This window comes from Mandrillus leucophaeus, unplaced genomic scaffold (genome assembly GCF_000951045.1).
Source record: "Mandrillus leucophaeus isolate KB7577 unplaced genomic scaffold, Mleu.le_1.0 Scaffold1538, whole genome shotgun sequence".
NCBI classification, from domain to species: domain Eukaryota; kingdom Metazoa; phylum Chordata; class Mammalia; order Primates; family Cercopithecidae; genus Mandrillus; species Mandrillus leucophaeus.
This window is the reverse complement of record NW_012101519.1, coordinates 207,014-222,112: the sequence shown is the minus strand read 5'-3', so window position 1 is coordinate 222,112 and position 15,099 is coordinate 207,014. Positions and strand designations below refer to the sequence as shown.

Here is a 15,099-nt window from a genome sequence, read left to right as displayed (position 1 = left end):
CCTGACTGTTAGAAGAAAAGGTAACAAAGAGAAAGCAATAACATCAACACCAACATAAAGGACCACTACACAAAAACCACATCCAAGGGGAGGGAGAGCATTAGGACAAATACGTAATGCATGTGGAGCTTAAAGCCGAGATGATGGGTTGATAGGTGCAGCAAACTACCATGGCATATGTATACCCATGTAACAAACCTGCATATTTTGCACATGTATGCCAGAACTTAAAGTACAATAAAAAAGAAAAGCAAAAAAGAACAGTGCCCAGTATATCACATTACAAGAAATGTTAAGAGACATCTTTCTTATAGAAGGAAAATAAAAACAGGTAGAAATTTTGATCTAAACAAAGGAATTAAGAGCACCAAAAATGGTAATAATGTTAAGTATGTAAGATTATTTTCTTCTAATTAAGGGTTGTACTCACGTATGGATGTTTCTGCACTTGTTTTTTGTTTTTTGTTTTTTGTTTTTCCCAAAGTGAAAGCAAGTTGATAAGTTGATTAACAAAGTAAAGGAATAAAAGAATGGCTACTCCATAGATAGCGCAGCCTCAAGGGGTGCTGTTGCCCACTTTTATGGTTATTTCTTGTTGATATGCTAAACAAGGGGTGGATTATTCATGCCCCCCCCTTTTTAGACCATATAGAGTAACTTCCTGACAGTGCCATGGCATTTGTAAACTATCATAGTGCCGATGGGAATGAAGCAGTGAGGACGACCAGAGGTCATTCTCATTGCCATTTTGGTATTGGTGGGTTTTGGCTCGCTCCTTAACTGCAACCTGTTTTATCAGCAAGGTCTTCATGACTTGCATTTTGTGCTGACTTCCTATCTCTTCCTGTGACTTAGAATGCCTTAACTGTCTGGGAATGCAGCCTAGTAAGTTTAAGTCTCATTTCACCCAGCTCCTATTTAAAATGGAGTTGCTCTGGTTCACACACCGCTGATGAAGATCCATCTTCTGTAACTTCCTCAGACTGAATAGGGCCTATGATATTCCTGCCTAACCGTGAGGGTTTCTTGCATTCAAGGTAGAGAGGAGCTCAGTCAGAAAGCACCAGTATAGTAAGGTCCACTCATAACTCTTGAGTTTCAACAAAAGGTGATATCTGGAAGATTAATAGGTGTTTAAGAAAACATTCAGTAAGCTTGTCCTATATTCCTACACAAAGAATATAACAGCAATATATTCCACAAGAGTAAAGCAAAATAAGTACAGTTATTCCAAATAAACTAAATTAGAAGGCTTTTCATGAACTGGGCAACTGTTGGAACTAAGCTGGTGTGGGGTTGTTAGCTGATTACAATGTGTAATTAGAATACTGATCCAGTATTCTAATTACTGATTAGAATACTTATCCAGATTTTTATATTACCCATCCCTCTTGTTTCTGCTGAGCAACAGTCAGAGACCACTGGTTTGGTTCACAAGAATAAGCAGGGCTACCCTAAATTGCAGAAATAAACTTAAAAACAACTGATGAGACTAGAATCTAACAAGTATACCATAGCTTTTGAAACATAATATTTCCTCTCCAGTTTCCCATTTTTACTAAAGACAAATCATGGTAAGACAGATTTCCTTTATTATACTTGGCATGATTATTTGTATAAAGTGCAGCAAAAATAATTATTTTTCACTTAAGCTCTTTTTAAATTGGCATTGATGGAACTCTGTTCCATAGAAGGAATTTCAGATAAGACTTTTTTAAAGCCGAGCCCAACCATGGGTTTGTACCCTTAAATACCTATGAGTTGGGTAATTTTTTCCTCTCGAGGTCCCAAGATAACTTGGGGCTTCTGGACCTGTCAGAAAGTGACATTCTTTACTCACTACCGGTCAGAAACCCTGCACAGGGACTGTTGTAGGCAAGGTATGAGGCCAGTTCCCCACAAGGCTTTTATTGGCTCTATAAGTCAAGTTTAATTCCCTAAAGGAAAACACACCATTCTAGTCAAAACCTTGGTAAAATAATCAATTTCTCCAACTGTTTCCTGTTACAAAAGAAAACAGATTCTTACTGCACTTATGCAAATAACAATATTGCCATAAGTTAAGAACACTCACGACTAGTTTCCAAATTCTGGCAAAATCGGGCAGACAGAAACAAATATGCTACAAATTTTGTTCACAGGAGTATATTTTACTCAACTTCTAAAAGCCGTGAATAGCGCAAAAGAAAAGTTTCCTTGACTCTGAAAAACAAAACAAAGGATCAGCAGCATTTTAAGCAAAGTTAAAATATTACTTCAGTTTTTCATTGGTTCAGTGAATTTAGTTAACTCCTGTTTTGGTTTTGCTTGATCTTCATGAACATTTTAGCTCTTCATGAGAGTTCTGAAAGTTGTTTCCCGTATTTTAATGCTACAATTTCCAAAGTTATCAGAAAGCTGCATTTAAGAATCCTTGCTAGAGTTCTATAGTGGATTATAAACCACCTTCTAAAGAAAATTAAAACAAGACAACAATTTTCTGTGGATAATAAAGTTTTAGGGCAGCCACTAGTAAAGCCACAATTGATAAGGAAATTTGTTACCTCTGTGGTATACAATGATTTATGTAACAATTATAATTATTAATAACATACATTAAGTCATATTAGAATTATAGGGGTTTCCCATAACTTTGGAACATATACCAATAACATATTTATGCAAATTTAGTCCAAAGAAAGCAAAACACTTTTTCACATTTGATAATGCTTCCTGTATGAATATAAAATAAAAACATTTTTATAAAATAAAAATATAAAATAAAAACATCCCTCCTTTTAAACAACCAGTCATTTTACTTTAGGACAAGAATTTATCATACAAGATCCTTTTGCATATAAAATAACTTTCTTTATAATCTTCTTTGTATAGCTAGAGGGCATGGCTAATTCCACATGTCCTGAGACCTCATCTAGAATCTAATGGCTTTGAGGTAGGTAAATTGAACAATTATTAAATGTTAAAGAAGCAGTTTATGACTTTAAAGCATTTAACAAACTTAATATCTGACCTGCATAATTTAGACTAAATGTTTTCATTTTATCAGTAATTTTTAAAACTGCTTTTATTTCCCAAAGGTTACTAAAGTTACATAAACTAAAAGGCATTACACTTTTTATTTTGCTTTTAAAATACTTGATTTAAATGCTTATTGTTAAGCCAATTAATTAGAGCTCTTTTATATAAATGTTACACGCAACACATATATAGCTACACAGAAAGACAGAAGATGATTACTGCAGTAGTTGTAAGATTTTTCATTTGCCAGTTTTTAAGTTTCTTAATTGGATTACTGGCTTTAGGGTGGAGCCCTTGGAAGAACAGGGCCAGGAAAGGGGTCTCTGGTGCCTCCTGTTTTTCCCAAGGAGTCCTGGCTATTAGAGCTTGAACATCTGCTTTTAGCATGTTTTAATAAAGTCCTTTTAGTATTTCTTATGCCAAATGGCCGATATTTCTGGCTTTTGAACTTTACTAAAGTTAACCTCTCAGGCGCTTAGAGAAAGGAAAATTTAAGACAGTCTGTGGAGAAGAAGATAATTGACAAAGTTACGCAACATTAAACCAGAAACGACTTACTTCCTAGGTGAGGAATATGAACTCGGACCACCACTGCGAAAGTCCCATACCTTAGCTAGTGAGCTACAGCCCGCAGCAGTCTTCAGCTTCTTTCCCAGAAGGAGTCTAGAGTAGTTAATTTTGAGCTTGCAAAGGCTTTTAACTATTCAGTATGAGTTTTAGAACTAACTATGACATGAACCCTAAAATTCCTGTTCCCTGAAGGCAGAGACCGAAAGAAAGGACGGCCACGTGGTTAAAAGGTCAAGCTCCCAAGGATGTAAAACGATGTGGATACTTAATCCGTTTTTGTTTGTTTGTTTGTTTCAGGGACCTGCAGCCAAAGTAGTTACTGACCAGCTTGGTGGGTCGTCTTGAAAAGCGGGCTTACAAGTGTTCTAAGCCCATGTTTTACGCTGAAGTACCCCTCAACACAGAAAAATGAATTCATAGAACAAAATACACCAGCTTAAGACTAGTCTTAGAACTAATTCTGTTTCGCATTAATCAAAACTTTACAGAGGAGATAAACATTGATTTTTTTTTCAATTCATTCGATCGTTTACAGAGAGAGAGATAAGCCAGAAATCTGACTGGTAAGAAATTCTTACCCTTTTGTCAGCATGCCAGGCTTTTGGGTTCTCTTTCCTTGAGCAGCCCTAGTGATCTGGTTTGCAGCACCATCACCCTGGGGGCCAAGCTGCATCATAAAGGAAAATTATTTTTTTTGTTGTTCTGGCTGGAGCAAACTACGTGTGATAAAACATAGACATTAGCCACTCTGCTTAGCACCCAATATCAAACTAGCAAGGCTTAAATTTGCCCCCAGATGGGCCCTGTCATCTTTAATCCAACCTCCGACTTAGAGTTTCAACACATGGTCTCTGGGCAAGAGGGTCGCCCTGAATAATAGAAAAGATAAGAAAGGGGGCGCGGTGGCTCATGCCAGTAATCCCAGCACGTTGGGAGGCTGAGGTGAGCAGATGACAAGGTCAAGAGATGGAGACTGTCAGGCCAACATGGTGAAACCTCCGTCTTTACTAAAAAACAAACAAACAAACAAAAACTTAGCTGGGCGTGGTGGCACACATCTGTAGTCCCAGCTACTAGGGAGGCTGAGGCAGGAGAATCACTTGAACCTGGGAGGTGGAGGTTGCAGTGAGCCAAGATCACGCCACTGTACTCCAGCCTGGCAACAGAGCAAGACTTTGTCAAATAAATAAATTAACTAATAAACAAATTAATAAAATAAAAATAAGAAAGAGAAACAAAAAGTAGAGAAGGAAAGTATTGCCTGTGGCAGGGTAGAGAAAGCAAAATGATCAGGGAGGCCAGAGAAAGACCCACCCATTGCAGCGACATTGAAAAGTTCAGGCGGCTACTGTCGTCTGGCAGGGATCTTTTTCAAGCAGTCCCATCAGCTCTCAAGTTTCCCCTTTTGGAGGAGGAAAATGCTCCCCATGTCCCTCGATCCTGCACGTGCCTAATCCTGTCACCCACAGCCATCAGCAAAGAGTGCAAGCCAGATTAATTCAAAGAGAATAGCAGTTAACATCCCATAGTGCCGAACCTGTTCTTAGCTGAGAGGGACTTTACCGAGAGGGGCCTCTAACCCCCTAAATCTTAGAAGGGACTCTAACACTCCTAAGTTGGGCCTGTAACCCAAGGTCAGTCAAGTGTCCTTGCCTTTTATGAAGAGGGGCCTCTAATCTACTCTCTCTTAGGAGAGACTTTAACTCCCCTAAGTTGGGCCTCTAACCCAATGCCATCCTTTAGCCTGATACCCTGCTACTTACCCAAAGTCGTCCAATCAGTGCTGCAGTCTATTTCCTTTGGGTTGGGGAGGTTTCTTCAGTATTGTCCTGTTGTGGTTCACGAGAAAGATGTTACCGGACCCCACCACTTACCCAAAGTTAGCCTTTTGGTTGGGGGTGTCTGCAGTATAATCACTTCCGTGGTCACCAGAGAGATGTTACAGGACCCCAACACTTACCCAAAGGTAGCCGTTGGGTCAGGGTTTCTGCACTATAGTCCCTTCTGTGGTCGCCAGAAATATGTTACAGGAAAGGGATCCTGACCTCATGTCCCAAGAGAGGGTTCTTGGATCTCACTCAAGAAAGAATTCAGGGTGAGTCTGCAGTGCAAAGTGAAAGCAAGTTTATTAAGAAAGTAAAGGAATAAAATAATGGCTACTCCACAGACAGAGCAGCTGCACTTGTCTGATTAGTGGTTGTACTCATGTATATATGTTTCTGCTGTTTCTGCACTTGTCTGATTCTGCCTAAAAACTTTCTCTTTATTTTAGAAGATCAGTTTATCAATTTCTCCGAAAAGAACACCCTCTGGGATTTTGATTGGAATTGCTTTGAATCTATAGCTCAGTTTGGGGAAACTGTAACTTAAGCATATTGACTCTTTTGATTCACGAACAAGATATATCTCTTAATTTTATTTCAGTCTTAAATTTTCTCTCAGCCATCTTTTGTACTTTTCAATGTGTTATAGGTCTTGAACTTCCTTATTCAGATTCTTCCCTTTGCAGTTAATATTCTTCAGTACTATAATACATACCATTAAAAATGCCAATCCAAGTTTGTATTGATGATACACAGAAATACAATTAAATTTTTATATCGATTTTTAATTCTGCAACTCACTTATTGTTTCTAGTAACTGTTTTATAGAGTCTATCAGATTTTCTACGTGAAAGATTATGTTATCTATGAATCATACAGTTTTACTTCTTCCTTTTCAATCTGAATGCCTTTTATTTCATTTCTTGTCTCATTGCACTAACTAGATTCACCAGGACAGTGCTGAAGAGAAGTGAGTAGGACTGATATCCTGGCCCTTTTCCTTATCCGTGTGTGTGTGTGTATTTTATATATATATATAAAATTGTGTGAAAAATTGATTCACACAATTATGAAGGCTGAGTCCCACAGTCTGCCATTTACAAGCAAGAAGGAGACCAGAAACCAGTGATGTACTTCAATCCAGATCCAAAGGCCTGAGAACTAGGGAAGCAGATGGTGTAAATCCCAGTTTGAGGGCAGGAGATGTGGACTGAACATAAATATATGTGTGTAAACATGTATGTTTGTACGTGTGTGTGTACGCTATGTGTATATCCTAAATGCAGTTCTGATAGTTTCTATTTTATTTTATTGTGTTTCTTTAAAACGCTGTTCTTGCTCATTACATTAAAGATGTAAATTACATTTCATCAACAACTATGTATTTTGTGGTAACCCTAGTGGCCCATATCAAATATGTCCTTTTTGACTAAAAAACAATGCATCTTTAAAGGTTCACATTAAACTTCAGATAACAGTGTTTGTTTTTCAAAAGGCAAGAGTTAATTAATACAAATTAGACCTCAGGAAAAAGGATCAACAGGTACAGGTGCCCTCTTGGTCATTTGCCATCCTGTGTAAGGCTGTTCTTGGGCTGGGGCTGGGGTGCAGTTAAATGTCATGTATTTATGATCCCTCTTCCCTCTATTTATGAGGGAAGTATGAGAGTTGTATTAGGTATGATAGTTAATTTGACCTCGAGCCTCAAGGACTCTTACTTAAGACGTCAAAAAGTTTAGGAAGGAAAAGTAAAAGAGCTGTGCAAGCCCCTTTCAATACTCAAGAAATCTTGTGGCTCCCAGTCAACAGAGGCAGGAAAGCCTCAGTCTACGTAACACAAGCTGCATCCGTATGCATGTCCGTTGCTGGGTGTGTCCATTATTGCGCAAGTGCCTTGCTGTCTGCTGTCTGCGCTCAGAGCTGTGCCCTGGGAGGTGGTCCTCCTGTCCTCTTCATTCTTTCTCACTGACTGGGACTCAGCTGGTAGGTCCGCAGATCAGTCCTCCTGGGAATTTAGTTGTGAGTGAATGTGAGGGGGCGCCAGCGGGCTTTGGACAAGTCCTGCGGCACAGAAGCCACAGTCCGTGGCTTCTGAGGGAAAAGGGCCTCGCGGTCGACGTCCGGCTCCTCCCAGGTCGCTACGCCGCATGGGCCTTTGTCGTCGTGGCTGGGCTAGGAAGAGGGAGGAACGTGGGCCGAAGAGGGGAGGAATCACGTGAAGATGGGGCGAGTGCTGGGCGTGCTGATGGAGGAATCTGAGTGCCGAAACGCCTGGAACTCTCCGAGGGAAGGCAGATTCCCCATTTCTCACCTGGGCAGTGGCCTGGCGAGGTGGGCAGTAAGGAAGGGGCCTGGAAACTAGGAACACTGCCGCCTGATAACCGCGGCCCCGAGGTCTGCAGAGTGCTCCACGGCGGTAGAGAGTGAGGAGCACGCCCTTCACTCTGCTTCGCAACTTCACACCTCCACCAATGACATCTCGGGAAGGAATGGGAGAGGCTGTGCGTTCCAACTTAACTTGATTTTAGGGGGGAAATGGGCCTAGTAAATGAGAGTGGGGCAAAAGGTAGTCACTCCGGTTCCAATTCTCCACCTGTATTTGCCTAGATGTCTTCATGATGGAGAGTCTAATTGTAAAACCAAAACTCACAGAGAAGTCCTCTGTCTTGCCGTGAGCCTTGCCTGCTACCAGAGCCATAACATTAATGACTTCGCAAGCAGCCATATTTGGCTAAATTAGATGATACCTGAAAAATTTTGAAAATATCTTAAAATTAAGTCCCAGGGTAATTGTGAGCTTGCATGCTTTCCAGTTTAGCCATGGAAGTGGTCAAATGATACACTCTTACGTACATTTTCTGAATCACAGTATGCCACTTTCAGAGTGAAACATGAGTGGACATCAAAGAACAAGATCCAGATCTAGAGAAAGAAGAGATGATCAAGACTCTAATCATCCAATAGGGGCTGTGGTTGTGAGTATTTTAACATTTGATATTTTCTATTAGAAACTTATTTTTGTGAAAATGTTGTTGAACTAATATTGATATATTAATAAGGTTTTCCATGCTTATAAATGGTAATAATTGAATCTCGTGAAGTAAACATAGATTTGGATGTTTGCATTCTAATGTTGCCTGGATGGTTATGTTTTTATATTCCCCAGAAATATTCTCTATGGCTTCCTTCTCCTGCTTATTCATAACACATTGTATACATCCATTCCAGCGTGGATTAAAATAGCTTCCCAAGTTTTTAAGGGTAACTCTTTTCTTGTAGTAACTATTAAGAATAAGTATATAGAATTGTGTAGGATAAAAAAATGTCTTTAGGCTTATTTATGGTAAGATGTATTTGTATGTTGAGTATATGTATGTTATTAACATGCATTATTAATAACAGAGCTTTTTATTTGCACATGCACTCATATTCCTAGGCCCAGGAGCCACCCAGTGATGACCAACTTCAACAACAGGAACCACTAATTGAAAGTCAGGATTATACACCTGGTCAAGAGAGAGACGAGGGAGCACTGGAGTTCCAAGGTGAAGGGTGGGAAAGAAAGAATGCCTATGAATGGAGGAGGTGTATGTATATATCATGTATTATGATATGGAAGTAAAAGGAGGGAAAAAAGCAATAGAAAGAGATCTCAAACATTGCCTGAAAATTGGCTGGAAAAGTGAAGAAGGCATAGTTTGCAGCCGGGGGCAGTCCCTTAGTATAATGCATTCGACCTCCAAGACTTACTTGTTATGCTTGCCAGAGCGCTTCATTAGCAAATCCAGGGAAACTATGTTTAATTTTAGTCAGAATTGTATACTATTTCACTAGTTAAATTTGATCTTAGAATATTGTCTGTCCTTTTTAGTAATTATATTAAAAGTTTAAGCAACTTATAATAGCATGTGTAGAGTGTTAAGACATTATATATATATACTATAGATCACATATATGAATATATATGTCATATATATATCTCATATCCACACTAATTCACACCTTGGATTAAACTAGCTTGCATCGAGATATAAATCTATACATGATATGTGATATACACATCACATATGTATATCATATATAACACCTTGGGTTAAACTAGCTTGCATAGAAATATAAATCCCATTTGATAAGTAAGAAAACTGAAACTCAGAGATTGTGTCTTACCAAAGGGCACTTCACTGGTGGAGAAATAATTTGTATTTTATTCCAAAGTATGTATGCTTCTTACCATCTAGGTTGCTGTAAGAAAAAGTGAATGATGTTGCTCAAACTGTTTAATACTAAAATGTCTATACTGTGAGATAGCTTAGTACTGGCATAGGAAGAGACCCAATTCAGTGGAACAGAATGTGATTCCAGAGAATGACTCAATGAATGATAGCCACTGTTTACTTTGATTGAAATTTGTGTATGGAAAGTTTAGTTAATAGCTGAACAATTCAGGATATTGGCATATAGGTAGCTGGTTCAGTATAATTTTTAAGTGGCTTTTAAAAGGTGGTTAAATCCTCTTCTGGCTAGAAACATAAAAGGTTAAGTACCTACAATTATCATGAAACAATTAGTTCTTCCAGGTATGGCATTTTGGAGCAAAATGTTTACATAGCTCAAGCTGTAGATTATTTTAGCAAGTCACTGTTGAAAGAGTCCTAGAATTATGATGACAATAGTACCCATTAAATTCTTTCCATTCCACTTCCCATTATTCTTGCTGGAAGTCAATGATTTTGCTGTATTCACAAATAATTTTGCTGTTGTTTTAAGAACTTCGTTGTATACGGAATTCATTTATGGAAAGTAACATATAAGACCTTTGGACCGAAAAGTAACTTTATTTTAACAAAGTAAGTTTCTTGTTACCTCCACAGGTTATGGGTTAGGGGTGTCATGACTATAAAATATGTCATATGCTTACAAATCCATTCAGCTAATTCTTCATAAAATTATAATTTAAATGTAATTTAAATCTTATCCATGGTGTAAATTTCTGATTTCCTGGATAATTGATGTTTATTCCCTGATTGCGCTGTGGTAAAATATAAGGACAGCACATTTTGTGCTTTGTTCTTACAATGTCATTTAAAATGGAGGTTTTTGTAATGCAGGAAAACAAATATATGAAATCCAATCCATCCACAGCCATACCACCCTGAATCCACTCAATCTTGTCTGAAGTCCAATCCTAGTTGTTGTTAATGTTGTCAAAACTAACTCTTGTTTTCCTGAACTCCAACACAGTTGTCATTTATTCTTTTTTATTTTTAATTTATGTTTTGAAAAAATATAAAATTTACAGAAAAGTTGCAAGACTATTATAATCAGCTCATATGCTTTTCACCGAGATTAACTAATGTTTACAGCTTTGCCACATTGATTTCATACCCACTATTCTCTTATATAGCCATATTCTCTTGGATAACCCCTGTATTTTTATTACATTTAGGGAATTCAACAATGAAAAATGCAGTGGTTTAATATATAGCTTATATTCAAATTTCCCCAGTTGTCCCAATAATTTCCCTTATAGATTTTTTTTTCTGATTCCAAGATCATGCATTACATATAGTTGTCAATCCCATTTAATCTCTTTTAATCTGGACCAGTTCTTCACTCTTTCTTCGTCTTTCAGGACACTGGTATTTTTTAAGAGAATGGACCAGTTGCTTTGCAGAGTGTTCACCAGTATGGGCTGTATTTTTAAATACTTTTTTTTTCACTCAACACTTATTCACAGTGACTCATGCCATGCAATATGTAGGTTTTAGGGATGTAAATATAATGAGAGAGATTATTTCAGCCTTGAGCTCATAATCTAGTTAGACAGACTCAAATGAATCACTAACTTAAAATGATAAGTACAATAACGTATACCTACAGAGGGTTCAACTAAGCTGTCTGGGGCAGTTGTGGGAAAAGAAAAGGGTGATAACATTTGGAAAACTTTGTTTTCTTTTTCTGATAAGACTCCTGAAATAATGTTCTTGAAATTCTTATGCATTGCATGTATTACCACACTAGCCTATAGGCTTTTATTTTATAACATTGAGGGAGTGAATACTGTCATTCTTTCATTTATATTTTACGTTTTACAACTTAAATTGGTAACCTTTTTTATTTTTACATGCTAGACCTGGCAGCCTATCTCTGGGAACTGACTCGGTCAAAGACTGGGGGTGAACGTGGAGATGGTCCTAATGTCAAGGGAGAATTTCTGCCAAATCTCGAGCCTGTTAAAATACCAGAAGCAGGTAAGTTATTCATTAAAAATGCAAATTACGGGGTTTCTGTTTTCAAAAATACTATACATTTTATAATACAGAGGTACCACTACTGCTAATATAATTTAACAGAGTTCGTATATAAAGATTCTTTGAAAGATAGTTCAGTCCCCAAAAGCCTGACTTATAAACAAACAGAATCATAGATTCTACCACATTGGGTCAAAGTCACATTCAATTATAAAATGTGAAGGTACTTTCTTACTTTTTAGTATAAGTTCCTAAACCAACAGCTAATAATATCAGATACTTTTATAAAGGTCTGCTTTTAATAAATACCTAATGAATTTGTAACAGATATTCATTGTATGAAACATGCTGAGGCAATTAAGTAGGCTTTAGTCCAAGCTCTAACAAAATTTCACTGACTTTGGGCAAATTCCTTATCTTCTAAACCCATATTTGCTCTTACAAAAATGGGTCAAAATCAAATATATTAAAATTTGAGTAATCAACTTAAGTATGTTTTATATATTTTTTTTCCAAACTTCTAGGCATTAATTATATGAGCTTCTGAATTTAATATAAACACTTAGTGTTTAGGGAAGAAATTATCTTGCATTAGTCTACTGCTTTTGCTCTACATTCCTGATCCATTCCATTAGAATATTTAGATTAAAAGTATTTTTCGGGCTATGTTCAGGAACCTATTGAACATATACTCATAAGAAGATCATTACCTTAAATACATATGTTATTAAAAGATAAAAATATAAAATTATATGAGCATTCAATATAAAAAAATAAGAAACAGGCACAAAATAAACATAAGGGAAAAAATATATACTTAATAAAAGATAGGTATAAGTCATTAAGGGAAATAATTCAGCTAGTAAATAAAAGAGATTTTCAACATATCTACGAATAGAGGATCCCCTAGTTTGCATAATCTTGAAGAAAATGGACAAACAAAGCCCAAGTATACACAATAAAAAATAGGAACAAGACAGGACAGATATTGAATGTGTAATATAATTAAAAGTGGATGCATTCTTGAGCTCTAAACAATTTTCACAATTTGATGCAATGTTTGATATACTAGCAAAACATAAAATTATTTACTATACCACAGTAGTACTGAATATTTAAACATGATAACATGGATGAACTTTTAAAACTTGCCAGAATTTTCCATCAAAATTATTTATCATTTAAAAACAACAAAAAAATAAGCTATTGTTTGTTTATTTGTATTTGGCTTTTCTAGATTCCTCAGTCTCTTCTCTTTCTCTCTCTCCTCCTCTCCCTCTCCTTCTGCTCCCCCTTTTGCCAAATTGTGAGAATCATTACTATTTCTTTTCAACACTTCATCTATAATGATAATGGTTTGCAACCAGTGTGACGATATAATTTATTGGACAAACTGGAATATTTTTAAATGTGTAAAGAGGCATTATTGATAATTATACTAGAACCACAGGTGAAAATAGGGACAAATGGTTAACCTACTTAAAACAACCATATAAGGAGTAAACTCATCAAAAACATTTTAGCGTTTTCCCACAACAGAAACAAAACAAATATAATACTAGCCTTTCTATTTATGTCACTTAAGCACTTTCAAATGTAGCGTTACTGTTTGAGCTATCCTATATTCAAAACATTATTTCAAATTTCTTTTGTTTCCTAAGTTTTATGTTTATGTTTGGCTAGTTGGATTTTTTTCTAAAATTACACGCAGTTTTTAGTTTCTAGTTAAAACTTTCTTTAAATAGGTTCATTTGATCAAATCATTTTGAACTCAAACTCTTTCTCATACACTAGAAAAATGAGTGGAATTTTAAAATATTGTTAATACACCTGAAAGCCTACCTTCGAAGTCTCTATAGAGGTTTAACTGGATATAAGCCAGAGGGTTACCTTGTTATAGTTCATTTCATAAAACCAAAACTATGTCTTTTTTCAACCCATAGTGTCATCAGAAAAAGTTCTGCTAAAAAATACTCTCAACTGTTATGTTTATCTTATAGGTGAAGGGCCACCATCGGTTTAAATGAAGACAAGCTGAAACCATACATGCAGTCTTTACGTTGGAAACTTGACCATTGAAATTCTCTCAATAAAGTTTCACAATTGTCTGCAAAGAAGTCTTGTGCAGCTTATGTTAAACTAGGAATAATTAGGTGTTTCATGCTTGTTTTTTGAAAATTTATATTCTGTTTGAGCTGGTGTATAGAGATATACTTTTACGTATTGATTTTTCTCTCCAGAAACCTTGCTAAATATGCTTATTAATTCCAAAAGTTTGTCTCTAAGTCTTTTTGATTGTCAACATATACAATCATACCATCTGTGAGTAATAATACTTTTCAGTCTGCCTTTTAAAGTATTTTACTCTTTAGTTCCTTAATTCATTTTATGGCATTGGACAGACCCATCCAGTACAATGTGGAATTGAACTGGTGATAGTGGACACTCTCATCTTATTCCTGATAAGAAATGGAAAATATTCAACATTTTACCATGATTTGGTGTAGATTTTATCTGTAGACGTGCTTTATCAGAAGTTCCTTCTACTTCTAGTTTCCTGAGAGTATTCCTCTTGGATATATGTTGACTTTCCCCAAAGAGTTGTACTTCATCGACTGTGATTATCATAGGATTTGTTCCTCTATTAATTTATTACTGTGGTGAATACACTAAGTACATTTAACTAACTTTGCATTGGTAGGGTAAACACAATTGGTTCTTGAAATGTTATCCTTTTTCAATAATCTATGTCCTAATATTTTATTTAGGGTATATGTATATATATATTATGACTGAGATTAACTTACACTGATTTCTTGTACAATCTTTGACTTTGGCATCAAGATTATGCTAGCTTTTTAATGTGAATTGGGATGTAAAACTTCTTTTTCCATTCTCTAGAAATAAAATCTCCACAAATTGTGAGTTATGAAGGGCTAGGCTTTCCTACGCTCATCTGTTTCTGTATGACTTCTGTCTCTTACAATTTTACATTTTAGGACTTCAAAGGCAGTGACAGAAGGGGCAGCTCCAGGTTCCCATCCCTTCAAACCTTATGAGGCACATCTTCTCTGAATGCTTAGATGCCTTTAATGATGCTATCACTCTGAAAGTCACCTGCTCATGGTTTTTATGCTGATACTTTTCTCAAAGTATATGCTTCTGAAAGTGTTGTATAAGGAACTAACACTGTACATGATGACCTTAGCCAGTAATAGGATACTTTCATAAAAATTTAATCAACATGTGAATATAAAATTGTTTGACTTAAACAACCTTGTTCTGAGTCCTCAGAAATAATATCACACATCTACAGCCATCTGATCTTTGACAAACCTGACAAAAACAAAAAATGGGGAAAGGATTCCCTATTTAATAAATGGTGCTGGGAAAATTGGCTAGCCATAAGTAGAAAGCTGAAACTGGATCCTTTCCTT

At 36.4% G+C, this 15,099-nt stretch overlaps 2 protein-coding genes across 2 annotated transcripts in view; one reads left to right on the top strand and one right to left on the bottom strand.

The window, feature by feature from the left end:
- LOC105536051 (putative G antigen family E member 3) overlaps nucleotides 1–15,099 on the bottom strand; it is an 83,206-nt gene that overhangs the window by 11,889 nt on the left and 56,218 nt on the right. The window lies entirely within an intron of this gene.
- Nucleotides 8,303–13,685, top strand: PAGE3 (P antigen family, member 3 (prostate associated)). The gene is made up of 4 exons (XM_011975336.1): nucleotides 8,303–8,386; nucleotides 8,848–8,956; nucleotides 11,537–11,662; nucleotides 13,663–13,685. Exons 1-4 carry the CDS (start codon nucleotides 8,303–8,305, stop codon nucleotides 13,683–13,685), a joined length of 342 nt encoding a protein of 113 aa, XP_011830726.1.

Excerpts from the sequence above, each read along its gene's own strand:
- PAGE3 (XM_011975336.1), top strand. The coding sequence starts at position 8,303 with ATGAGTGGACATCAAAGAACAAGATCCAGATCTAGAGAAAGAAGAGAT. Across the intron at positions 8,387-8,847 it reads ATCCAATAGGGGCTGTGGTT|GCCCAGGAGCCACCCAGTGA; the intron begins GTGAGTATTTTA and ends TCATATTCCTAG. Across the intron at positions 8,957-11,536 it reads GGGAGCACTGGAGTTCCAAG|TGCTAGACCTGGCAGCCTAT; the intron begins GTGAAGGGTGGG and ends TTTATTTTTACA.